The 27,912-nt window shown below is 34.1% G+C and overlaps 1 protein-coding gene across 4 annotated transcripts in view; it reads right to left on the reverse strand.

The window, feature by feature from the left end:
* CDH9 (cadherin 9) overlaps positions 1–27,912 on the reverse strand; it is a 94,494-nt gene that overhangs the window by 17,143 nt on the left and 49,439 nt on the right. For 3 of the 4 annotated variants that reach the window (XM_077745331.1, XM_077745330.1, XM_077745332.1), the window contains exons 2-6: positions 19,645–19,939; positions 15,174–15,293; positions 14,199–14,366; positions 11,973–12,160; positions 10,776–11,029 (exon numbers count right to left, since the gene is read on the reverse strand). In XM_077745331.1, coding sequence (XP_077601457.1) covers positions 10,776–11,029; positions 11,973–12,160; positions 14,199–14,366; positions 15,174–15,293; positions 19,645–19,939 — 1,025 coding nt within the window. The remainder of the gene's footprint in view (positions 1–10,775; positions 11,030–11,972; positions 12,161–14,198; positions 14,367–15,173; positions 15,294–19,644; positions 19,940–27,912) is intronic. The other variant, XM_077745333.1, reaches the window with a different exon arrangement.

The raw sequence follows: 27,912 nt of genomic DNA on the forward strand, positions 1-27,912 counted from the left end.
AAATAAAATAAAAAATAAAGGAGAATTCAGACACCCTGAAAAAAAAAAAAAAAAGACCTATATCAAACTTAAGAGATACTTTAGTAAACTCAGACTTCCAAAATAATTGTTATAATTTAACACCATGGGCCTTGCTATTTTATGCTAAATTTTATAAAATGACTGTCTCAACTGACAGATATTATTTCAAAGTGAGTATTTGAGCATGTGGAAAAGATATATATATTGGATTTCATCTCAAAGGTAGAATAGCTAAAACTTTGCATAGTTGGTTTTAGATTCCTTTCTATACCTTAGTCTCAAAATATAAAACCAATACAGTCACTTTCTTTTCCTTTGGAAGAGTTGTGCAATGAGCAATAAAGCTATATGGAAGTGGTAGTATCTTCTCACTTTTTCAATAATCATAATTACATATTTTCTACATGATGTTATGAAAAGAGATTTTTAAAAAAACCTTATATAATATATGGTCACTGCCTAAGAGTGGTGATACTTTTGATGTGGGAACTCCTAAAGAGATCACTAGAACCAAGATGTAAAAAATCAATATATGAAATACATAATGCTCTATATATAATATCTCCTAGGAACAAAAGTTCTATCAGATTTTAACTAACAATTCATTGTTGGATAAGGATCTGAGATGGCTCTTATTTTTCAAATAACTATTAATGTACTAAAATTGAGGACAGCAGTCATATTAAAGTTTTTTAAATCTCTATTGCTTTAATGCATGATGAAATGAAAAAAACGAAATACAGTGTTTCCTAAGGTCAATTGTTTTCTAGAGGTCAAGACTCCTATAATTTAGTTCCTAATGTGGGCTAGGAAAGTCACTAGAACATTTTTTAAAATGCTCTATTTTACTTAAATTGTTACACCAAATTCTGCTCATGAATAAAACAAACCTAAAATGAACACAAAGAAAGCACAGTAAAAGAACAAAACTCAACCACATCTATGTTTTGAATGGGATTCAATGTATAATATTTGCCTGGATATATATTTTTTTTTCATTGTTGGAAAAGTCAATAGCAACCATTATCTGCTTATGGCTAAACAGACATTGGATTTTTTCCTACTGTATGAATTGCAGATCAAAATAAAAAAAAATTCTTTATGTTCATTGTTACTTGCCCTAGAGATTGGCATGGGGGTTTCTATGATTGAGGAATAGCTAACAATTCTAACCTTATGTGAGTCCAGCTTTGACACAATTGGAACTTATGTGGGATCAAAATAGGTCTGAGTTTCTGACTGTCCTATTCTTGGATTCAATCCTGAAAGGCACTACTTTTCAAGTTGGGAATTTACTTTGACAATGAGAAGCAGCTTGCTTTAACATGAATACTGCAAACTTCCTGGTCTGCATTTGCCCTAGTGCAAATGATGTCTCACAATGTGTCAAAGCCCAGAGATATTTTTGTTTTATTCAGCAATCAATATTCTATTTTCAACAGGGAATGGGGCATTCTTATTTACCTATTAATAATAAATACAGTGGATTACTACAGATGACCAGAAAGAGCCTAATAAACACTTAACAGGACAAAGCTATCTTTATGTTCCAGCAGATGGTCTATTAAAACAACACTATTTTATTGATCTCGTTACATTTAAGTTTGAGCAATATGTGTTTTTTTTTTAAAGACCACTGGTATAATTTTTTAACTAAACACCTTCTGAAAAAACAGGATGTGCAGAAACAGCAAATAAATAAAAAGGAGCACAAGGGAACTGAGGTGTGGAAGCTGAACTCTGGTTTTACTTTGTTTCCTTTTCATTTTTAATGTTCTCCCATTAAGAATCTAACCCATATCAGATCCCTGCTTTCATCTACCACAATAAAACATGTAAAGTAAATTACAAATACCAGAACAAATCAGTACTATGCAAGATAGTATTTCCCTTCCTTTCCTAAATTCCAGGTACATCTTCCCCTAAGTCAATATAATTAACTTACAAGTTTGTTCTTCTTTCCATCCACTGCTTCCAGAAATGTGTTTTCTATCTATGACCTATAAAAATTTAATTGTCCTTCAAAATGAGAATGTGGTTATACAATGCTTGAGTGAATAGTTCAAATCTTTTTTATTCCCAATATTAGTGGCATTATTTTTATTTTTAAATGTTTTAGTGTTTTTATTTATCTTTGAGAGACAGAGAGAGACATAATACAAATGGGGAAGGGCAGAGAGAGAAGGAAACAAAGAATCTGAAGCAGGCTCCAGGCTCTCATCTGTCAGCACAGAGCCCGACATGGGATTCAAACTCAAGAACCACGAGATCATGACCTAAGCCGAAGTTGGACACCTAACAGACTGATCCACCCAGGCACCCCGGCATTATTTTTAAATAATCATAACCTTTAAATAAATAATAATTATTATCTTACTCATCTTACTCTATAATAAAACCAGGCAACTGTTAGGGAAACACTGTTCACACACACACACACACACACACACACACACACACACTCACCAGTTTTAGTTTAGGGTTGAAGCATGTACATTTTACTGAAGCAACAACACTAAAAAAGCATTTTTTTCCAGCAAGTTTGTTGTGTACATACTTCTCACTGTGCAGTAAAAAAGATTTCTTCTAAAATTTGTTGAACTTTAAATATGTTGAGCATAAAATAGGTGTGAAATGAGACAACATGTTCTTTCAGAACCTCTAAAGCTATAATCAACCCTATAACTTGAGAAATCCATGATTACTAATGAGGTGAAACAGAACTGACAACAGCTGCTAATTGTAATCATAATCTCATGTTGCAAGTGGCAGATGTATTTCAGAAAATATGTTTGATGAACAGATTTACTGGTGAGTGAGAAAGAGTTCCTCATATTTCCCTGGAAAATATTTGTCCATGATGCTTATCATAGCCTATTTTCTGCTCTGGGGATCAGAATAGTCTTCCTTCTAAATTCTATAAGAACAAACAAAAGAGTCACATATTACAATGTTGTCTCCTTGTTAAATTATTGCTAGTTTTTCACACTGTAATTTGATAGGTAAAGGTTTTCTTTGCATATATCTTTATGTAAACAGGAATCAGCTTATATGCTATATTTTCAGGAATGGGTTTATATGTTCACAGACTTGGGAATATAATTTTAGAAATACAATTTAAGATAAATTTCTTTCTTCAATATTTTTCTTCTTCTCTTTGTCATAATTTCTGAGTTTTTATAGGTAAAGCCACTGTACATTGTTTCTTTCTTTATAGTTGAGTACCCTATAAAACACAAATATTTTGGGGACAGCTATAAACTTAAAATTTATCAGCCACTTTTATATGCTATAAAGCAATGTTGCAAGTTTAACTATCAGTCTTTGACCTAGAAATTTTACTCCTAAAATTGTATCTTGAGGAAATTCCAGATACAGGAAAATATATATTTATATAGATTGGGTATATTATATATCAATCTATATTTGTATCTTTTTACATCTAGGTCTAATCCATATATACATAGATTGATAGAATGTTTGCAAGTAAATTCCCATCAGTCATGTATCACCTACATACTAGTGTGTTATTTATACAATAGAAGTTTATTGAGAAGTTTAATGATATTATCAAATATTCATAATCAATAAAAATACATAATCCTATATATATTATAATGATCTCTACTTACTAAAATTAGTTAGGTGATTAATAAATTTAAAGTTTCAATACTTGATAGAAATAGAATAAAATGGCACTGAAGTCTCTATTGAGAAGAGAATTATACAAGTCTTCTTTGCTACAAAATTTCCTGTGCAAGAATGACTAAATATTTTGATCAGAAGCATGTTTAAAGTGATATTTTGAATGTCCTTTTTTTAAAACACGTATAGAATAACAAGGACCGGCTCCCCAAACACACACAAACACACACACACACACACACACACACACAATCCACTAACACTAAGTGAAATATATGAAACAATTATTTTTTTTTAATTTTGTAATGTTTTATTTATTTCTGAGAGAGAGAGACAAAATGAGCAGGGGAGGGTCACAGATAGAGGGAGACACAGAATCTGAAGCAGGCTCCAGGCCCTGAGCTAGTTGTCAGCACAGAGCCTGACACGGGGCTCGAACCCACGAACCGTGAGATCATGACCTGAGCCAAAGCCGGATGCTCAACCAACTGAGCCACCCAGGTGCCCCTGAAACAATTATTTTTGATTGATTAGACACCAGGGAACAATGACAGTAAATCTCAGGGAAGAGAGATAGATACGAAATGATACATAAGACTGCTCTAGTGTGCTGCCAAGGACAGGTTCCAGACAGCAAAACAGCAAGTGTGATCCCAGATGGAGCCTGTCAGTCCCCTCAGTTCAGGAGATAGTGCTGATAGTCTATGTGGAAACCAAACTACCTAGAATTTTAAAGATGGAGTAATTCAAGGGAGAGAGTTTCATAGAGAGGGACCTACTGAAATCTAAAGAAAATACTACTCAACATTCCAATTGAGTTCTGATCAGAACATGCTTGGGAACAGATAAAGTGAAGCAATAAAGACAATCAATCACAAGGATTAGAAGGAACAAAACTATGAACTGGCATGTTAATGGGAAGAGTTCTAGTTTCTACCAGCCAAAGGATAAAGCTCAAACTCGGGGCTTTGGTAGACTACTCAGAAAGGTTTTACTTGATTTTTTTTTGTTTGTTTATTTATTTATTTTGAGAGGGAGAGAGAGAGTAAAGAGAGCAGGAGGGGCAGAGAGAGAGGGAGAGAGAGAATCTGAAGTAGGCTCTACACCATCAGAGCAAGGCTGGATGCAGGGCTCAAACCCATGAACTGTGAGATAATGACCTGAGCCTAGGTCAAGAGTCGGCTGCTTGACTGACTGAGCCACCCAGGTGTCCCTGAAAGATTTTACCTGATCTAGGGGGCAAATTTAGGTCTAGAAAAAGGGCTACTGATAAAGCACAAAAGCAAGTTCCAAAAAGTTCCATGTTTCAGGTAATTTAATCACATATATGAATGTAGCTCAAGAATATTTATGCAAATGCAAAGCTATGTAACAGTAACCACAGTAAAAGCACAATGTTTGACATCCAGTCAAAAACTGCATGCATAAAAAAACAAGAAAATATGACTAAAATATATGATTGAAGAAAATGCTAGCAATTGAAAACACCCAGAAATAACATTTCCAGAAAAGAAATTATAACCTATGAAATAAAAAATATTCTAGATGGAATTAAAGTAGGGTAGATATAAAAAAAAAAACCTTGGTGAACTTGAAGATGAAGATTAAAAGGGACTATTTAAAATAACTAAGAGGGGGAAATGAAGATTAAATAAACAAACAGCCCCAGTGTGCTGTGTTACATTTTCAAGAAATCTAGGATAATTTTTAATTAAATGTCCTTAGAAAGAAGAATGTAGGACAAAAAAAATTTACAGAGATTGTGGCTGAAAACTTTTCCAAATTTGAAGAAAGACATAAAGTCACAGATTTAGGAAGCTTTATAAACCTCAAGTACAAAATAAATGAAGCATATTATAGAAAGGTGCATCATAATCAAATTACTTAAACTAGTAAGGGACGTCTAGGTGGCTCAGTCAATTAAGCATCCGACTTCAGCTCAGGTCATGATCTCATGGTCTGTGGGTTCGAGCCCCACATTGAGCTCTGGGCTGACAGGTCAGAGCCTAGAGCCTGCTTTTGATCCTGTGTCTCCCTCTCTCTCTGCCCCTTCCCTGCTCATGCTCTGTCTCTATCTATCAAAAATAAATAAACGTTAAAAAAAGATTTAAAAAAACCTAGTGACAATTTAAAAGCATCCTAGGGAATAACTGACAAGTTACAAAGGAACAATAAAGATAAGGATTATGCAAAATCCTTGCTAAATCCTTTATAAAAAATACCTTCTTATTGGTAGAAACAACAACACATCTAAAGCTGTACCTAAATAAATAAATAAATAAGTAAATAAAATTTATTTAGCATTAACATGTACATATGAGAATAATAATAGGTCTCAAACCAATGACCTCAGTTCTTGACTCAAGGGAATAGACACAAAGAGCAAATAAAACTCAATGTAAGCTGAAGAGAGAATAATCATAGGGGAAAAAAAGAAAAAAAAACAGCAAATAAACAATTGAAAAAATCGTTTAGTCACACAGGTCAGAAAATAAGGAAGTGGATACAAGTTAACAGTATCTTAGAGGGCTATTAGTACTAGAGGTATCAAAAGGATAATAAGAATATTATGAACAACTTTTTTCAACTTTGCTGAAATTAACAAATTCCCTAAAAGATGAAGGAAAAGGAAAACAAAGCCAAACAAGCCCACGGAAGAGTCAAGATAACCTTCAGTCTTACAACTAGTAAGGAAATAAAATTTGTAGTTGTAACTCAGAGAAAAAAGATAATATTGTTCTTTGCTTTTAAATTGTACTAACCATTTAAGGAAAAATAACATCATGCTTTTAAATTTTACTAAACATTTTAGTAAAGCAATGTCATTTATATGCAAATTCTTCCAAAAAATTAAAAGAGAATCTTATATACTTCTGACTGCATTCTGTGAGACAGTATTACCATGACACTAAATCCAAGCAGACATTACATGAAAACAAAACCATAAAATAATGTCCTAATAAAAATAAGTGCTGGGGCGCCTGGGTGGCTTGGTCGGTCCAGCATTAATCTTGATTTCGGCTCAGGTCGTGATCTCACAGTTTGTGAGATTGAGCCCTGCAGCAGGCTCCACTTTGGGCTCTGTGCTGGAGCCTGCTTAAGATTCTCTCTCTCTCTCCCCCTTCCCCCTAAAAAAGTGTAAAATCATTTTTAAACTTTAGTAAATTGAATTAAACAATACATAATAAAATAGCATAATGTGGCTAAGTGGCATTTACCTAATAATGCAGAACGTGTTCAATATGAAAAATAAATCAAATCATTCATCATTTTATTATATGGCCATCTCAATAGACACAGAAAATATCATTTGACAAAGTCCAAAGTCTACTCATGATAAGAATTTTCAAAACAAAAGGAATAGAATTAAATTTTCCCAGTTTTATAAAGGCTTAAAAAAAGTGCTGATGGCATCGTACTGAATACTGAAGATTAAATAATTTCTTCATAAGACACAGAGGAAGGCAAAGATTTCTGCTCTTCTCGCTTTTATTTAACATTGTTTTGGAGGTTCCTACCAATGCAATAAAGCAATAAAAAGAAATATAAAAGATGTTCTTTGAAGACATAAAACCACAAAATACAGCTGAAAAAAGTCCCTATATAACTGGAGAAATATACACTATTTATGGGTTAATAGATTGAGTATCATTAAGATATCATCAATTCTGCCTACATTCATCTACACACTTAAGAGATTTTAAATAAAAATTCTAGCAAGTTCTTTTCTAGCAGTTGACAGTTGAAAATACAAAGGGCATATAATTACTGGACAAATTTAGGGAAAATAAAGTTAAATGACAAATAGTATTAAATTTCAAGACCTTTTTTTTAGGTTCATTTATTTATTTTGAGAGAGAGAGAAAGAGCAAGAGACAGCACACGTGAGTGGAGGAGGAACAGAGAAGGAGAGAAAGAATCCCAAGCAGGCTCCGCCTGTCAGTGCAGAACTTAATGTGGGGCTTAAACTCATGAACCATGAGATCATGCCCTGAGTGGAAACCAAGAGTTGGATGCTTAACTAACTGAGCCACCCAGATGCCCCTTAATTTGAAGACTTTTTATGAAGGTACAGAAAAGTTAACTTTTGTAAACATAGGTAAATGTATAGTTGCAATAGAAGAGAGTCCAGAGTTAGATCCATGTATACATGGACAAATGAGTTTTGACAATGGTATGAAGGCTCTTGAATGAAAAAAAAACAAAACAAAACACAGTATTTGCAACTCATGGTGTGGACACATTGTGGATCCATATACAAAAAAGACAAAGAAGTTTGATCCATACCTCATACCATATAAAAACTAACTTAAAGTGAATCATAGATGCAATTATAATACTGAAAGCAATAAATCTTGTAGAAAACACAGAATGAAAACTTTGGGATCCTGCAGATGTTGTCAACAATTAGGTACTAAAAGTTCAATCCATAAATTTAAAAGTTAATAATTGGATTTCATCAAAATTGAGAACCTTCATCCTTTGAAAGTCACTTAATGGGAATGGAAATAAAAGTCACTAACTGGGAGAAAATATTTGTAAATCACATATCTAACAAAGGACTTGTATCGATTGTGAGAAATGTGTGTGCTTATCTCCAAATCATAATAAAGAATACATTAAAATTGAGGCAAGTATTTGAATGAATACCTCATCAACGAACATATATTGGTGGCACCCTGAACATATGAAAAAACACTTACTATATAGGCAATAGAGATACTATTATACACCTATTAGAATGGCTACAGATAAAAAGGCTGACTGTACCAAGTATTGGTGAGGCTATACAGAAACTGAATCCATCATAAATGCTGGTAAAAATGTAATATTGTATAGCCACTTTAAACAATACTTTGGTTTCTTAAGTGTTAAACACACATCTGCCTTATGGTCTGACCATAACTTTTCTAGGTATTTATTCAAGAGAAGTGAAAACACAACTATACAAATACTGATATACAAATATTTGTGTATGTGCTAATCAACTATTCAGTGAACAGATAAGCAAAATGCGGTATTTCTGTACATTGGAATACTTTTCACCAATTGGAGGAATCAACTACTGATGCACATAATATGGAAAAATCTCGATATGGTTGTGCTAAGCGAAACAAGTTAGACAAGGGGCGCCTGGGTGGCTTAGTCGGTTAAGCGTCCGACTTTCGCTTAGGTCATGATCTCGAGGTTCGTGGGTTCGAGCCCTGCGTCGGGCTCTGTGCTGACTGCCAGCTCAGAGCCTGGAGCCTATTTCAGAGTCTGTGTCTCCCTCTCTCTCTGACCCTCCCCTGTTCACGCTGTCTCTCTCTCTCTCCTAGAAATAAATAAAAATATTTAAAAAAAAAAAAAAAGAAATAAGTTAGACAAAAGAGAATAAACATTGTATGATTGTACTGGTATAAAATCAAGATAACCAAATCCATTCTGACTTATATGAACAGAAACCTGATCATGTTCACCTGGGGGTTGGGGGTGGGTTTGAGAGGGAGGCATTAAAAAAGATATGAGGAAATTCTTAGGGATAAGATATATCTACATTGTCTTGATTTTGATGATGTTTTAATAGGTGTATGCGTATACAAGAGTTTCTCAAATCATATAGCTGGAGTTTATGAAACTCCCTACAGTGGGCAATGGGGAAAATGAAGGGAAACCAGACCAAATTCTGAAGGGCAAAATCCATGTTTTGCCTTTTGCATAATTTTCCCTGAGGGATCTGCCTTGTATATCTGAAGTTAGTCAAATTAGTCAACAAATGCAGAACATTATATTAATGATCTCTAATTAGTAAACAGGCCTTTAAGAAAGCAGAGTATGTGTGCTAAAGAATTGCCTATGCATTCAGATCTGCAAGAGTTTGAATCCTCTGTCTGCTAATTATACTGCACTATATCCTAAACTCTTTGCATCTCAATTTATTCTCCTATAAAATTTGGGTGATAATAGTTGTACCTGCCCAATAAACTTGTAATGAGGCTGCACTGAGCTAATAAATATAAATTTCTTCAGACTTTCTAGTTTATACCAGGTGCTCAATAAACGGTAACTATAATTTTACAGAAGAAGGGATAGGCAACAATCTCATGTCATGAATTTAATGCCACAGTCAGGCACAGCTGCTCATCTTCACCAACCCATTGTATTCATTCATTTATGTCACAACTATATTTACATTCCCCTTAAGGACCATATAAAGCAGTCTCTTAAGATTCTGGCGTATTTGAAAGATTTGAAATGGTTCATATACTACTCAAACTTTGGGAAAGTTTTATGCTATACTACACAATACCATACTAATTTAAAAATTTTTGTAATCTCAAATATCAGTACTTTCTTTACTAATTCTGTTATTAGTAAAGGTTGACATATTGCTTCTTCCCAAAATTTTGGTGCCTAGTGACTATTTTTATTTTTTTAAATTTTTTTAATGTTTTATTTATTTCTAGGAGAGAGAGAGACAGCATGAGCAGGGACGGTCAGAGAGAGAGGGAGTCACAGACTGAAGCAGGCTCCAGGCTCTGAGCTGGCAGTCAGCACAGAGCCCGACGTGGGGCTCAAACCCATGAACCGCGAGATCATGACCCAAGCGAAAGTCGGACGCTTAACGGACTAAGCCACCCAGGCGCCCCATTTAAAAGATGCTTCCACATTTTCAAATTACTTCTTAATAGCATTCTAGAACAAAATTTTTTTCTAATTTATTCGTTTAGGTCACTTATTATTTGAACTATGATTTCTCCAAGAGAGGCAATGAGATAAGAATCACACAGCTGAGGGATTAAATTCCAGACTCTTAGAGCCAGATGGCCTTATTCTCAAACCCAGCTTTGCCACTGACTAGTTGTTTGGCAAGATATTTAAATAATCAGTGTCTTAATCTTATCATCGCAGGCAGGTATAATAATAGGTTCTACCTTGGAAAATGATGAGTCCAATGCAATAATATTTTGAGATTACTGAGAAGATAGTTCAGCGAAGAGTTGCACTATGGAAGTATTTAGTCTTATTACTGTATTTGATCATACATGGAACCATGTTCTATTTTTTCAAACAGCTTGTAAATGGAAGAATTATTTTTCTGCAAACTTAAATTACCACAAAATACTTACTTTATTAAATTGTTCATTGCATCTGGATCATATGCTGTAACCTGTCCAATGATGCTGCCCTCCTTTACATCTTCATCTACTTCTATCAAGTAATAAAGTTTACTAAACACAGGAGGCTCATCTATATCTTCTACAGATATTTTGACCACGGCTGTGTCTTTGAAAGGTCCCAGGTGTAGGAATCGTGGATCAGGATGAGTGTTACTTGCATCGACTCTTAAAGTGTACAGCATTTTGTTTTCAAAATCTAAATTCTGAAGTTAAATAAGAAAAATTAGTATAAAATAGCAGATATTACAAGGGAAGACAATATTATAATTTAAAAACCAGCTCTGTTAATGGTACCAGGAACTGTGGTTAAAAAACTTCCCCAAATATTGCTTCATAGATATATCCAATAAGTCAGTAAATTTTTGTTTTGTCTTACAGTTATTCATAGGGTGTAACTGAATATAATGGTATCACATTAAGATTGAATCCCACTTATTAATGTATTTCATATTTTGATGGTCACAGGCAAATGTATTATCTAATGGATATACAGATTATTTATTATTATTATTAAAGTTATGTGAAGTTAAAATCAGCGTAAATATGGAATAAAATAGAGATTTAGCAAACTGCTCATATAAGTTGACTCCTTTGTTCCAACATTTCTAAAACCGATATTTTAAAAGAAAAAGCATATTTCATTAATCTGATCAGTATGGAAAGCAAGATGCGAATGAAAACAGATATATCAGGAAAGTAGAACATGATCAGCATTTAGCTGGATTATTCGAGATAAAGTCTCATAATGTTCTCCCACACTGCATTAAAAATCAAGAAATCCAAAATAAAACACACATCTTCAAGTTTCATCTACTTGAAGAGACAAATTGAAATATTTTGAAAAGTGTGTGAAGGAAAGTTATGACTGCATGCTACTTTTTTCAGCCATGGAGAATATAAAACAAGGACTTTCCAGGCTATCTCTTCCTAGTGTGTCTCCTGTAAGCACTAACAGTTAAGGTTTTGTATGTCAATGATGAGGATGCTTAACTCGAGATGGAACCACAACTGTACCCACTTCTATGAAGGCTGGGCAGCATGTAAAGATGGGAAAAATAAATCCTAGGCTTTTCTTCCCTTGACTGAAAAGCAAAAATGAACGAACTATAAGTGCTCAATGAAAAAATGAAGACAGCGTAAAGAAACCTGTTTGACAGTTATAATCCCTTCCTGTGTATCCTTGTCAGTGATGACATCAAACATGTCTGCTCCGTCTCCTTCAGCAATGCTGTATTCCATCTCAGCATTTTCCCCCACATCAGGGTCATTGGCTTTTATCCTTCCAAGATGGGTTCCAAGAGGTACAGACTCAGGAGAATTAAATTGATACGTACCTGAAAATTGAATCAGAGCTGTTTTGGCATTTCATCTTTAGATAACAAAAATCTTTTTTTCTCTGCCTTTTTTACTTCAATAAATTAATTTTAAACTGGGAGAGGTTTTCATCATATTGAATTGTAAGCTGTCAAAAATTATAGATTTATTAAATTGTAAAAATAATTTATAAAGGCAAAGCACTCTCACTTTGTAAATGAGAAATATAAGTTCCAGGAAGATTAAGTGAATGTTCCAAGGTTACTTAGATAACAGATGGTAGGCATGATATTAGAATCCAGAACTTTTACTTAAGAGGGCAAGAAAACCAATTATTTACCGCTTATCTGGAGCTTTCAAAATTGTCACAATATTTTTATAAATTTTAAGTTATTTCAAAAACATGCACTTATTCTTATATTCCAGGTCAGAGATAGAAAAATAATTCCATACACTGGAATTTCTGCCTTCCTTCCTCCCTTCCTCGCTTTTTGCTTGTTAATGCTTTTAAGTGGGATATGGATGTTTCTGTTTCCTGCGGTTCCAGCCGTGCATCGTGCTGTCCTTAAAAGGATTTTAGTTTGTGACAATTTATTCAAAAGTCAATAGGAAAAAGTTATAAAAAAGTTAATGAAATTTAGAAATGTTTTTAAACATTTAAAATGTACTGCATTCTATATAAAGCCAAAGGCCCTCTATATTAATTTGTTTAATTTTAATATTTATCCTCATAAGACCAAGATAGGGATAGGGCTCAAGGAAACAATCCTATAAAATTGAGAAAAGCAGCATGCAAAACTGAGACTCTCTGACTTCAAAGTTTTCTCTTTCTAATTTGTTAGGTGATTAAGGAGGACTTCTAAATCCAGATGCCTGGATTTGAATTCTCATCACTTGGCAAGTTGAATTCTCTAACCCTTGATTTCTTCATCTATAAAATTGGGTGATAATGACAGCAATCATCTCATAGTTTTTTTAAATGAGAATTACATGAAATTATGTCTTCTATATGTTTAGCCCGGAGATAGTTCTTAAGCACTTTTATTATTACTACTATTATTGTTCTAAACCTTTTGCTAAAATTATAATGGATCAAGGAATTATAGAGTAGCAAGCCATTTGAGAATTCATCAAGTCATACTGTTTCAGTTTATATTTAAGGAAACTGAATGCAAAGTTTAGATTTATGTTAATTAGGCTTATTGTTCACATTCTTAGCAGACTTTTTTTTTTTTAACATTTATCAGATTGTTATGTCAAACAGCCAAAGCTGAATCATCAAGCAGTTTAATTTTGATTAGTTTGGAAAAATGCTCTAATGTATTGGATTCAATATCATAAGTTTAAATCTTAGATTCCCTTAACTGAACATTTCAAAATAGGGCCCTTTATATTTTTATTCACTGCAAAATGGAAACATTCACGGCAAAGGATGGGAATCTATTTTTGTAGGAACCTCTGGCATTCAAAGCATCCAGGATTTAATATACATGGCTACGATGGTGATGTCTAAAAGGCTACTGACTGATTTGACCTTTACAAGTAGATAACAGATACTCGTAAACTCTAACATGTCTCAGATGCCATTAGAATAAATGCATACCATAACTCTACAGACCATTAGAAAAAACAAATGCTGCTGTTTAAACCCAATTTGTGTTGATTATAATACAGTATCTGATATCTGAGACTTTAAAATAGAAAGTCTGTGTTTTAGAATCAATTAAGTAAGGGAGTATAATTCTCATATACAGATATCTGTATATAAGATAACCTCGACTGAGGTCTGACAAGTAGCAGACACGGGATTTGAAACCAGGCTGTCAGAATTAAGAGTCCATGCTCTAAACCGTGAAAGACATAAGAGAAAGAGTGATATGATTGCAGCCAATATTGGGAAATCCATTTGTGGGAAGTTATAAAATCTCATCGGGGGGATAAGTTGTGGATTCGCCTTTGCTTACAACATAATAGTGAAAACACTGGTACAAATATTAGCCTCTGTTCGTCGTGTGTCAGAGAAGGCTTCCTACGTGAGAGAAATAAAACCTTCCTTACTCTGGGGAAATCGTGGAGGATTGTTGTTGACATCTGTCAGAGTGATGTTTACGGTGGTGGTTCCAGAAAGGCCTCCCATCTGGCCGCCCATGTCTTTGGCTTGTATAACCACTTGATACTGCTCTCTATTTTCTCTGCTCATGTCTGGTAGTGCAGTTTTTATTATGCCTTTTAGAAAAAGTAGACAGATATTTTACAATTTAATCACTGAGTTTAAGATTAATCTATGCAAGATCTATTTTATAAATTTTTTTAAAAAATTTATTTCTAGGAGAGAGAGAGAGCGTGAGCAGGGGAGGGTCAGAGAGAGAGGGAGACACAGACTCTGAAATAGACTCCAGGCTCTGAGCTGGCAGTCAGCACAGAGCCCGATGCGGGGCTCGAACCCATGAACCGTGAGATCATGACCTAAGCGAAAGTCGGACGCTTAACCGACTAAGCCACCCAGGCGCCCCAGATCTATTTTATAGAAGTTCATCATAACAAAGAGCTAAGAAGTTGGTGTACCTAAATCTATGAAATCCATAACCAGTTTAATATCATTGACAGCACAGAAAGAATCCTTCCAGTGGCTATTGTACAGGGAACGAGCTTTGCTAAATCAATTTAATTATCCTTTTTGATTAAAAAAAATTAACTTCATTCAAAATTCTTCAGATGAATAAGCTTGCTTAATTTGATGATTTTCGCATGCTTTCAGTTTTTTAGTATTTCCTAGAACACAAAAAGTGCTAAATCTCAATTTTGTATTTGGTGTCATAAATTTAAACTCTGTAAATAATAGTCTAAAAAGATAACAGTTCAAATAATCTATTTAAATAATATGAAGTTTGATTTTATTTCCATGGTGTAACTATGGGGAATAAGTGGAAGCATGATACTGAATCAATAGCTTTTAAAATACAGAAAAATCTATAATCGTGCATCCGGATGTACTACATAATGAGAAAGAAGCCAAGTATGAAAGGCTATTACCTGATTCTGGGTCCACTGAAAAATACGGCTGTCCTTGCAGGATGCTGTAGACCACTTTCGCACTGTTTCCATAGTTGGCATCATCTGCATCTGTGGCGGTCACTTGTATGACCGGCGTACCTACACGAATCCCACCCACCCAAACACAGATACTTAAGCACTTCTAACTCTGAAACGGTCTTTCCAAAAATTATTGCTGGTGGGTCATGTGGTGTGTTAGACAATGATCTCTGTTCAAAGAAATGCATTGAAATGATGCGGCTCCAAAAAAAAAAAGAAAACACTTCTCTTTTTTCATTCATTTTTTTAAATTTAAATAACCCTTAATTTTATTGTTTAGGCTATCTGAGAAAAAAATCAGTAACCTGTTTTATCAAAAAATGAACATAATGAGACAAATGCACTGCACTTTTTGTTGACCGAAAACATTGTGAGGAACAATTTTTCACTGAATACAATGTACATGCAATTTTTAATTAATGCATTTCTTGCTTACTGGAAATGTGTATTCAAAGATAAAGCCAGTATTAGTAATGTCCAGGCTTCTTTTTACTCTAGCATATTAACTATATTACAAATAGAATAAAATTTAGAAGGACCCTGTTTTTACGAAAAAAAAAGGCAGAAAATTGACCTGTAATTTTTTTGTGTATGTGTAAGATATAAATGATTATCAAGTGTCTGGGCCTCCCTCTAAAATATAGTTAACATAGTCATATATGATTATATCTATTGATAAGCTACATATTATTTGTTGCACATAAGTAAATCAGTAGATATTTTCCCCAAATTAAGAAAGTATAGATTCTGTCACGTGCAACACTATAATTTAACACTATTCTGTTAAATTTTATTTTACAAAACTTAAACCACTGTCTTTTAACTTTATCACAATTTTTTATCTTTAAAAGATAAAAATATTTTTAAAAAGATAAACCTAATGGAGTATATTAATGGGCTTTTCTGATATCTCACTAATCACTATAAAGATTCAAATTATGCTTGTAAAACTATTATTGATTAAAGCCTACTCTGTATCCCTCGGGCAAAATTAGTTTGTATGACCTTTTCTAGTATACTACATAGAACTTTCCAAAGTTTGACTCCGATTCTACCTAGATTTTAAAATTCTTTAGGACAGGCAAGTTCCGTATTGGCCATGTCACATACTTTAAAACCCTACGTATGTTACACACTCAGAACTGGTCTGATTTAGTTGTAGTGAATGTTTCTAAAAATTTGCATATATATGCTTATGCAAAATCTAAAATTTTATTAATTGTACGTTAAGATTAAACTAACAGCTCATTTCCCATCAGTATATCTGAATACTAACAAAGGAGTCTAGCAGCAGTCTTTATGTTTTTTCAAAATTAATTAGCGTAGAAAACTTGAGCTCTTTCTCTGGAGGCCTCTGTTTCCTCAGCTGCAACGGAATTGATATGTCCTGTGAGAAGACACACTACAACTCACTCAGTCAGGCTTACCCCTTGCCATTTAAAGAACACTCACTCGTGTCCTAGCCAGACCAAAGCAGAAAGAATATATTATAATATAATATGTATAATACAACAGAATACAGTAAGGAGGATTAGGAGGAACTTCATGGAAGACTGTGGGCGAGAAGAAGGGGAAAAATAATCGAGGAGAGGGAGGGAGGCAAACCATGAGAGACTCCTGAATGCTGAGAACAAACTGAGGACTGATGAGGGTGGGGGGGAGGGCACTTGTGGGGATGAGCACTGGGTGTTATATGGAAACCAGCTTGACAATAAACTATTTAAGAACAAAAATAAAATATGTGTTTGGCTTTATGTGACATAATTCTTTAAAATGGCCAGGTTAACTCTTTTGGGCTCATTTTTGCTTATTTCTCAAAAGAGGTGATTAAACCAAATGTAGTATCTTACGTGTGTGTATGATTTGTACATTTATATTTAAAAATAGATACACATATAAAGTCTATCAGTGGGCCAAATGAAACAGTTAATACAGTAATGTCAATCTTAGACTAATAGTAACTTTCTTCCATAGATAGGATCAAGATTTATCTGTAACTTTTAAGTCTTTTTTTTATTAATATAAAAGTCTGCAATAAGACCCATACAGCTCTATGTTGTGTTTTTTTATTTTGTTTTGTTTTTTGTTTTGTTGGAATTGTAGACAGAGAGGCAATGCAATTGATAATGACCCAAATTCTCATTTGTTTAACTTTTTAAAAAATGTTCATTTTTGAGAAAGAAAGAGAGACACAGTGGGGAAGGGGCAGAGAGAGAAGGAGACACAGAATCTGAAGCAGGACCCAGGCTCTGAGCTGTCTGCACAGAGCCCAACAAGGGGCTTGAATTCATGAGCCATGAGGTCGTGACCTGAGCCGAGTTGGCTGCTTAACAGACTGAATTACCCAGGCGACCCAGTCACTTTTAAGACTGCAACAATAAGAAATTGTACTGTTCACAATTTAAAGTTTATATAAATATAGATAGCTGTCCAGGTAGGGCTTTTTGGACAAAATAACCTACAAGCCTTCTTCCATGTATACTGTGCATAAGTATACATGGTATACTTCCATAAGTACAAACTTATGTATTCTGTATTTTATGGGTATTGAATAAGTAAAGATTTTTTAAATAAAATATACATGTGCTTATTCTAGGTCTGATATTATTACATATTTGCTAAATATTAATATAACTTAGATGAGACAGAATATGTTTGAATTAGATAAATGATTGGAATATGCAGAATAAGAGATAATATTGCATTAAACAGCTCAAAATAATATGAGATTAAATACAGGTATGGGAGTTTAAATATTAATAGTCTGATAAATAAATATTCTGGTATTTAAAACGAAGTAATTCTTTAAAAATTTTAAAAGTTATTTAACTATAAATCAGTTATTATCAAAATGTGTCATATTCAAATATCTATCATCCAAATTATACTTTTTATTCCTGTAGTCATATCAAATCTATTTCAAGGAGGATAAGTGAAAGTTTTTGTATTATTAAGTGTCAAAATACCTGGCATATGCAGGACAAACAATAATGTCTTATAAAAGTTACAGGGTGTTAACCAGAAAACCAAACTATGCTAGAATACTCATCAGCAGGAAGTTGAAATGGAAAGTATAATTTTAGATGTATCTTCATCTCAAATATAAGCCCATAAAGACATCATGATATATGTCTACATTAGCCTACTGGCTGACCTTGTGGATCAATCCAGTACTTTCCATGGATCTATACCAAGCTAACAGATTTTAAAATATTAAAGAAAACACAACTCATATTTCATCCCAGGCTTTATGATTTCATAGGACCTCTATCTAATTTGATAAATCCCTTTCATATTATTGGAATGAATACCTGAAAGACAATAAAAGTGCCTGTTTTCTCAGATAGATGAGATTTCATTTAAGGTGAAAGGAAATAACTTCTTTACAAACCCCTGGTTCTTCTGGCTAGATGACACACACACATAGTTAAGAAAGCTTTTATATCATTCACTCAGTAAAGATTGATATCATTTTGTTTTTCTTCATAAAAAACTATTTTAGACTGAAACATGCACTAATTGTAATAATGTCAAAGTTAATCACTGAACACTAATTTTGAAATAATATCCAACAACATAATATCAAATTTTGAAAATCAGTTGTATATATTGGATATTATAGCAAGTTTATGTCACTTCTTTTTAAATATGTAATGACTTAATAGCTCTTATTTCATTAAGAAATTTAAACATACACATACAGATAAATTACATAATAACAGAATGTTATTTAAAATTGTGTGCAGCCTTAAAAACAAAACAATTATTTTCAGGTTGCATGATAAACTATTATTTGGTAGTAGAACACAATAAAATAACATTAAAAGACTTGGAATATTGTTATTAGGCTACCAGGTTATTTGATCTTAATTCAGTTGCTTAATCTTTCAGAATCCTGGCTCCTAATTAACAGAATAGGGATTTAAAGTTCTATTTCCCATGCCTTCCACATGAAACTGTTTCAGTGATCAAATGAGATGATCAAAAGAAATTTGTCAAATGCCAGTATTAGTTGTTATGCAAAATAATGCAAGCAAAACTATCCAAAACTGCTGACGCTATTTGATATCCTTTTTCAAGCAGATATACATTCATCTTGATTGCTATTTGAATGGCAGTTGAGTAGAGGTGAAGGTGTTGGTAGAAATGTGATGAAATAACTATTCTGAGTAATCATATTTTTAGATCATATTTTTAGGTATCATTTTAGGTATAAGTTACAACATAGTGGGAATCATTAAAATATATACAATTGAAAAGAACTAGAAGTGAGCTAGTTAAAACTAAATAGTAGTTTTCAGTTATAGTTCTTATCTTGAAAGAACCATATATGGTAACTGTATGCCCATAATTATTACCTTAGCAAACAAACAAATAAAATATTAGTTAACATGGATTAACACGTACGTACCGACTCCAGACATTTCAGGAACACTGGCAGTGTATAAGTCCTTTGTGAATTTTGGTTCATTGTCATTGATATCATGGATTTTAATAATAAATTCAGATTCAGGCTCCACCTGCCGCCCAGTCTTTCTGTCTATAGCCTTGGCACGAAGAATGTATAGGGATTTTTCTTCTCTGTCTAATTTCTTTGCAGCATGAATATCTCCCGTGTTTTCATCTATAACGAACAGACTGCCAGCCCCATCTCCTGTTAATATGTATTTTAAATTTCCATCTCCTTTATCTTGGTCAGTGTGAAGCTTCAGGGAGGCAGAAAAGAAAAGTTCTATAAATACATGCATTTCTATTACAGAAAAAAGTTAATTTTGGCACATATCATCTAATCTCCACATAACATCACTAAAACAATGATTTCAGTGGGTATCTTAATTTTCAGGTGAGGATACTAAACATTTCAGTTTTACCATTCTCAAAAATTTTAAATAATTACATTTACACATCATAGGGGACTAAATTTACAATAAAATAAAAGCGAATATATCTTTAGAAACACAGCTTTGCATGGTTCAAAGATTTACCCTGGAACATTAACAAAGAAAAAACAAAGTTCCATAAACCTAGAACTTGAGTATAAAATATTGATATCTTCCTGATTACATTTAGTGTCTCAGAGATTATGTGAGACTTTCTGAACTTTTCATGATGAGTTTAGAATATATACCATAACTGTGAACTGACCTTACCTCCCATCAGTATAATATTTGTAGATTCAGAGGCTCTGTGTTCAGAGAAACCAGAGAGACAGAATTTTATTTCAAAGATTCTTCTCTACATGACTTTGGGAGAGTACACTTTCAACAGGATGTCCTTCTTTTTCCTTCTTTCTTTTTTTATTTTTAAAATTGACATATTTTATAGACTTCTTTAAAATTCAAGTGATACATAAAAAAACACAGGGCTCTTCCACTGGCCATATACATATTTTTTTTTCATAAATTATCTTTCTTCTGATACAAAACCGTCTAAAAAATAGACTTCTTAATGTAGGAGACAGTCCACTGAGTTCTTTAAACAGATAAACAGATCATGTATTCACAGAAATTTAGAATTGGAAAAAGTCTTAACATATTTTCAAACCTAACATTATTCTGAAACTTGAGTCTTAACTAGCCTGCCCTATGTTTCTTCTATCATATACTCCACAAGTCCCATTACTTCCTGGCTCCACCTATTTCTGTGTCCCATTCTATCTTTGAATTATTTGACTATTTAAATAGTTTTTTTTTATGGTAGCCAAAATAACAAACTTCAGATGCATATTTCACTCTTCTTTACTTTTAATCACAATGCCAAAATAATCATATGCAGTCTTCTCTGAAACCCCTTCTCCCACCCATCTCCATGTCCCCATCTCTATGGCTATCACCCTGGGTTTGTCCTGCATCATATCTTATCCGGACCACTGTAGCAATCTCCTAACTGATGTCTGCCACCCCTCTCACTCTACTCCAAAGAGTTCTCCATTCTAAAAATGATTTTTCTTTTCTTTGTTTTATATATTTTTTAAATTGTTGATGTATTTTTGAAAGAGAGAGAGCAGAAGCAGGGAAGGGGCAGAGAAAGAAGGGGACAGAGGATTACAGTGGGGTCTGTGCTGACACCCTGAAGTGGAGTTTGAACTCAAAACCTTGAGATCATGACATAAGCCGAAGTTGGGTGATTAACCAACCGAACCACCCAGGTGCACAAAGAAGGTGATTTTCAAAGTCACAAATCTGGTCATGTTACCTCTTAGCTTAAAAACCTTCAACAAGGTACAGTGCAACAGAAACATGAATCTGAAGTCTTACAAACTTGGGTTAGACTCATGCAAATTTTTGTGTTATAGTGGGCAAATTGTGTGTGTGTATGTGTGTGCGTGTGTGTGTGTGTGTGTGTGTTTAAGCCTGTTCTATTAAAAGACACAATTGTCTTTTAAAAAACAATCTTTACTTTTATTATTATTCTAATTGTTTGGACTTGATCACCTTGTTTTTACATCTTCCATAATCTTAATCCTCATCTCCAGACATCTCTGACACCTATACCCACTTCGTTACCATTCTATAGCAACAAATTGCATTGTTTTTGCCTTGTTCTATTTTCTTCACTTCCCAGAGAAAACTGTTGCAGTTTTCATTCTTGATGTTTGCAAACTTTCTTCTTACCCCTTAACACTCTTCTTCTTCTCTGCATTGTCTCCTAGTTAAATATTATATTTCATTTAAAATCAGGATGACTTTTTCTACTCTCTAGATTAGAACATAATATGCCAGCTATGTTGTTACAAAGCATATTTCATTGTCCTATTATGATATTCATCACATTTGATGAACTGTTTACTGTGCCCACTAAATTATAAAATCCCAAAGAGAAAGACTGGTATTATTCTTTTAAATTGCTAGAATTTTATTGAAGATGACACAAAAATGGAAAGACATTCCATGCTCATGGATTATAAGAACAAATATCATTGAAATGTCTATACTACCCACAACAATCTACACATTTAATGCCATCTCTATCAAAATACCAACAGCATTTTTCATGGAGCTAGAACAAACAATCCAAAGATTTATATGGAACCACAAAACACCCTGAATAGCTAAAGCAACCTTATAAAAAAAGAGCAAATTTGGAGGCATCCCAATTCTGGACTTCAATTTATATTATAAAGCTGTAGCAATCAATACATTATGGTACTGGCACAAAAATAGACATATAAATCAATGTAACAGAATAAAAAAATCCCAGAAATGAAACCACAACTATATGGTAGGTTGATCTGACAAAGCAGGAAAGAATATCCAATGGGAAAAAGACAGTCTCTTCAACAAATGGTGTTGAGAAAACTGGACAGCAACATGCAAAGGAATGAAACTAGACAACTTTCTTACACCAAACACAAAAATATTCAGAATGGATTAAGGACCTAAATATGAGATCTGAAACCATAAAAAATCCTAGAGAGCATAGACGTAACTTTACATGGACCATAGCAACTTCTTACTAGGTGTCATTAGAGGCAAGGGAAACAAAACCAAACATGAGCTATTGGAACTTCATCAAGATAAAAAAGCTTCTGTACAATGAAGGAAACATTCAACAAAACTAAATAGCAGCCTACAGAATGGGTGCAAAGATACTTGCAAATGATAATTCTGATAAATTGTTAATATGCAGTATAAATAAAGAACTCAACACCCCTGAAAATAATCCAATTAAAATAAGCAGAAGACACAAAGAGACATCTTTCTAATGAAGACATGCAGATGGCTAACAGACATATGAAAAGATGCTCAACATCACTGATTATCAGGGAACTACAAATCAAAACTACATTAGTTATCATCTCACACCTGTCAGAATGACTAAAATCAACAACACAGGAAACAAGAGGTGTTGGCAAAGTAGCAGAGAAAGGGTAACCCTCCTGCACTGTTGATGGGAATGCAAACTCGTGCAGCCACTCTGGAAACAGTATGGAGTTTCCTCAAAAAGTGAAAATAGAATTATCCTACAATCCAGCAACTGCAGTACTAGGTATTTATACAAAGCATACAAAACTACTAATTTGAGGGAATACATCAATCTGAAATTTAAAGCAGTATGACCAACAATAGCCAAATTATGGAAAGAGCCCAAATATCCATGTCCAATGATGAATGGATAAAGAAATGATACTTAGTGTATATATACATATATATAATTACTCAGCCATAAAAAGAATGAAATCTTGCCATTTGCAACAATGTGGATAGAGCTAGAGAGTATTATGTTTTATGCTGAGCAAAGTAAGTCAGTCAGAGAAAGACAAATACCATATGATTTCATTCATATGTGGAATTTAAGAAACAAAAAAAAGAACATGGATGAGGTGTGGGAGAAAGAAAGGAATGCCAAGAAACAGATTGTAAAGAACTGTGAAGAACAAAGTGTTGGTTACCAAAGGTGAAGTGGGGGTGGAGGGGTTGTGGATGAAATAGGTCATGGGGATTAAGAGGACACTGTGATGATCATAGAGTGTTGTATGTAAGAGTTGAGTTGAATCACTAAATTCTAAACCTAAAACTAATAATACACTGTATGCTAACTAACTGGAATTTAAATCAAAACTTGAGAAAAACAATGTCAATGGAAATTTTACATATATACACATAAATACAAATTTTTAATTTTTTGTATACCCTTCTTATTAGTGTTCCATGTATTTAACATAATTATAAGATGTCAATGTAAAAAAAATAGCCAGGTATTTTGTTAGAAAGATGAGTTTATTCAGGAAGAGCAGAAGAACTCTACTTCAGGACAAGCAAACTGTCACAAGCTATAGGCAAATCTGAGACAAAGGAAAGGTCAGCTTTTGTTAGATTTTAAGAGGAAACTGAGGAAGATTGTTTTATTTTATTTTTTTAAATGTTTTATTTATTTCTAGGAGAGAGAGAGACAGCGTGAGCAGGGGAGGGTCAGAGAGAGAGGGAGACACAGACTCTGAAACAGGCTCCAGGCTCCGAGCTGACAGTCAGCACAGAGCCCGACGTGGGGCTCGAACCCATGAACCGCGAGATCATGACCTAAGCGAAAGTCGGACCCTTAACCGACTAAGCCACCCAGGCGCCCCTGAGGAAGATTGTTTTAAACGAAAGTTCATGGGAGAAGAAAAAGATTTTGAATTTGTGCCAGTTTCTCATTGGCTGCAAGTGATTAGTGGGTTGCTGCTGGGGCAGGAAGAGATCTTCCTTCTTTCTGCAGATTATGTAGGCTGCAACCAGTGATACATTGGGAGATATACATGTGTATATACATTTATATTTGTGTTTACGTATTTTGAAAGAGAGCGAGAGTGCAAGCACAAGTTGGCGAGATGTGGAGAGAACGAGAGACAGTTCCCAAGAAGGCTCTCCACCATCAGAGCAGAGACTGATGTGGGACTTTGACTTATGAACTGTGAGATCATGAGCCAAGACCAAGAGTAGGACACTTAACTCCCTGCACCACCCAGCCGCTTCCGGAGTTATGTTTTTATATCTTACTTAGATTCAAATGCCAATGGAAACCGTTCACTTTTCAAACATTTCTTCTCATTTAAACTATTTTGAAGTCTGAAAAAATACTCACCCAAACATGGTAATTGTAATCACTACACTTTTCTCTGAATGATTTTATATTTGATTGTAAAAATTTCAGGGAAACTTCAGTATTAAAATTATGCTGCTGGGACTGAATATGATGTCCAGAGAGAAATTAAGATAGTAATGGAATTACAAGATTTTCAGAATAAGTTTGTGGTCTGAAAATATTGAATTTTAATTACAAAATGAAATATTTGCAACAAAATGATAATATTATTTTAGTCATTCATATGTTGAAATCATAATTTAGATTTATATCCTATTCCTATCTATTCTAATTCCTGCCACGATATTTTATGTGTACTCATTATTCTCATAATTTAAAATGTCATAAGAAAACAAAATAAAATACCATTTCAAAAGAATTATGTCACATAAAGTCAAACACATATTTTTTTTCTTAGTTTATTGTCAAGTTGGTTTCCGTATAACACCCAGTGCTCATCCCAACAAGTGCCTTCCTCCATCCCCATCACCCCTCTTTCCCTCTCCCCCACACCCCCTCAGCCCTCAGTTTGTTCTCAGCGTTCAAGAGTCTCTCATGGTTTGCCTCCCTCCCTCTCCCCGATTATTTTTCCCCTTCTTCTCCTGCTTCATCCTCCATTAACTTCCTCCTAATCCACCTATAAGTGCAAACATATGGTATCTGTCCTTCTCTGCCTTATTTTCCTCAACATAACACCCTCAAGTTCCATCCGTGTTGCTACAAATGAAAAGATTTCATTCTTTCTCATTGCCATGTAGTATTTCGTTGGATAGATAAATAACATCTTCTTGATCCATTTATCAGTTGATGGGCACTTAGGCTCTTTCCATGATTTGGCTATTGTGAAGAGTGTTGCTATGAACATTGGGGCACATGTGCTCCTATGCATCAGCACTCCTGTATCCCTTGGGTAAATTCCTAGCAGTGCTATTGCTGGGTCATAGGGCAGTTCTATTGTTAAGTTTGTGAGGAACCTCCACACTGTTTTCCAGAGGGGCTGTACCAGTTGACATTCCCACCAACAGTGTAGGAGGGTGCCCGTTTCTCCACATCCTCGCCAGCATCTATTAGTCCCCTGACTTTTTCTTTTTAGCCACTCTGACTGGCGTGAGGTGGTATCTCAGTGTGGTTTTGATTTGTATTTCCCCAATGAGGAGGGATGCTGAGCATCATTTCATGTGTCTGTTGGCCATCTGGATGTCCTCTTTGGAGAAGTGTCTGTTCATGTCTTCTGCCCATTTCTTCACTGGATTATTTGTTTCTCAGGTGTGGAGTGTGGTGAGTTCCTTATAGATAGCCCTTTTTCCCATATGTTATTTGCAACTATCTTTTCCCATTCCGTCAGTTGCCTATTAGTTTTATTGTTTCCTTTGCCCTGCAGAAGCTTTTAATCTTGATGAGGTCCCAATAGTTCATTTTTGCTCTTGATTCCCTTGCTTTTGGGCATGTGCCAAATAAGAAATTGCTGTGGTTGAGGTCAAGGAGGTTGTTTCCTGCTTTCTCCTCTAGAGTTTTGATGGTTTCCTGTCTCACATTCAGGTCCTTTATCCATTTTGAGTTTATTTTTGTGTATGGTGTGAGAAAGTGCTCATTTCATTCTTCTGCATGTTGCTGTCCAGTTCTCCCAGCACCATCTGTTAAAGAGGCTGTCTTTTTTTCCATTGGATACTCTTTCCTGCCTTGTCAAAGATTAGTTGGCTGTACATTTGTGGGTCCAATTCTGAGCTCTCTATTCTATTCCATTGGTCCATGTGTCTGTTTTTGTGTCAATACCATACTGTCTTGATGACAGCTTTATAGTAAAGGCTAAAGTCTGGGATGGTGATGCCTCCCGTTTTGGTTTTCTTCTTCAATATTACTTTGGCTATTCGGGGTCTTTTGTGGTTCCATACAAATTTTAGGGTAGTTTGTTCTAGTTTTTAGAAGAATGCTGGTGCAATTTTGATTGAGGTTGCACTGACTGTGTAGATTGCTTTGGATAGTGATGACATTTTAACAATATTTTTCTTCCGATACATGAACATGGAATGTTTTTCCATTTTTTTGAAAACACATATTTTAAAGCAGTGTCTTCAATTTATAATTTTATTTTAAGAAAGAAAACTCACGATTCTTATTATCTGGTGCAATCTAACAAAAATGCTGTTTTAAAATACTGGATTTTTCCATCATATACATTATTAATTTTCAATTACACACAGTTGATAGAAACCAATAATAAAACCTATCATAACATAAACATAATGTCTTATATATGAAATCAACACTCAACAATTTTATAGAATCAAAGAAACAAAATAAAGTAGAAATCTTATGACTATTGTTTACCTATTACAGAACAAAGCTCATGTAAAATCCTGAAGAAATATGAGTACCAAAATATAGTTATATTCTTCAGATCTCAATGTACCAAGTAGTCCTCCTTTCATAGAAATAACTTATTTGTCTCTGCTGAACTTGAATAAGACCCTGATAGCCCAATAAATCCTAGATAATGTTTTAAAATACTCATTATTATTGTCCAACAGTTTAATGTTTTGTACAAAATCAACAGTACCATATTTTTGCCAGCTACAGTTGTTTTTAGAAATTTGAAAAAAAATATTAAATGTACATGCAAAATAAACTAAAAATTTAAATTATGTCTCTGATGTTTCAAAATATATATACCCCCACTGAAGTGGTCTAGAAGATATACCTTTACCACTACTAGGAGAAATAAATTTGCATGGGAGCCCAGCATCAACAAAGAGCTTTGTGATCACTCGCCTTTGTAGGCCATAGCTTACCATACTGACTGCAGTCACTGAATTGGGAAACCTAAATGCTATTGGAGTAATTAGATCTCAGAGTGGCTGGTGTCAAGTGGCAGCAATAACCAATAAACAAAAAGCAAAAACAAAACAACAACAAAACAGTGGCAAGATTACCATAAAGGACTGTGTAGTCAAAGTAGCAGTCAGAATAGTCTGACTCATTCAGACCTATGACGTTGTCTAGTTGATCAGTTGTGTTCCTAGAAGTGCAAGAAATAGGAAGAAGTCTACCAAATCCTCCCCTGATCTGTAAAAGCAGAAGAGTTCAAAGTAAAAAAAAAAAAAAAAAAAAAAAAAAA

This window comes from Crocuta crocuta, unplaced genomic scaffold, assembly GCF_008692635.1.
Source record: "Crocuta crocuta isolate KB4526 unplaced genomic scaffold, BGI_CrCroc_1.0 scaffold439, whole genome shotgun sequence".
Classification (NCBI taxonomy): Eukaryota; Metazoa; Chordata; class Mammalia; order Carnivora; family Hyaenidae; genus Crocuta; species Crocuta crocuta.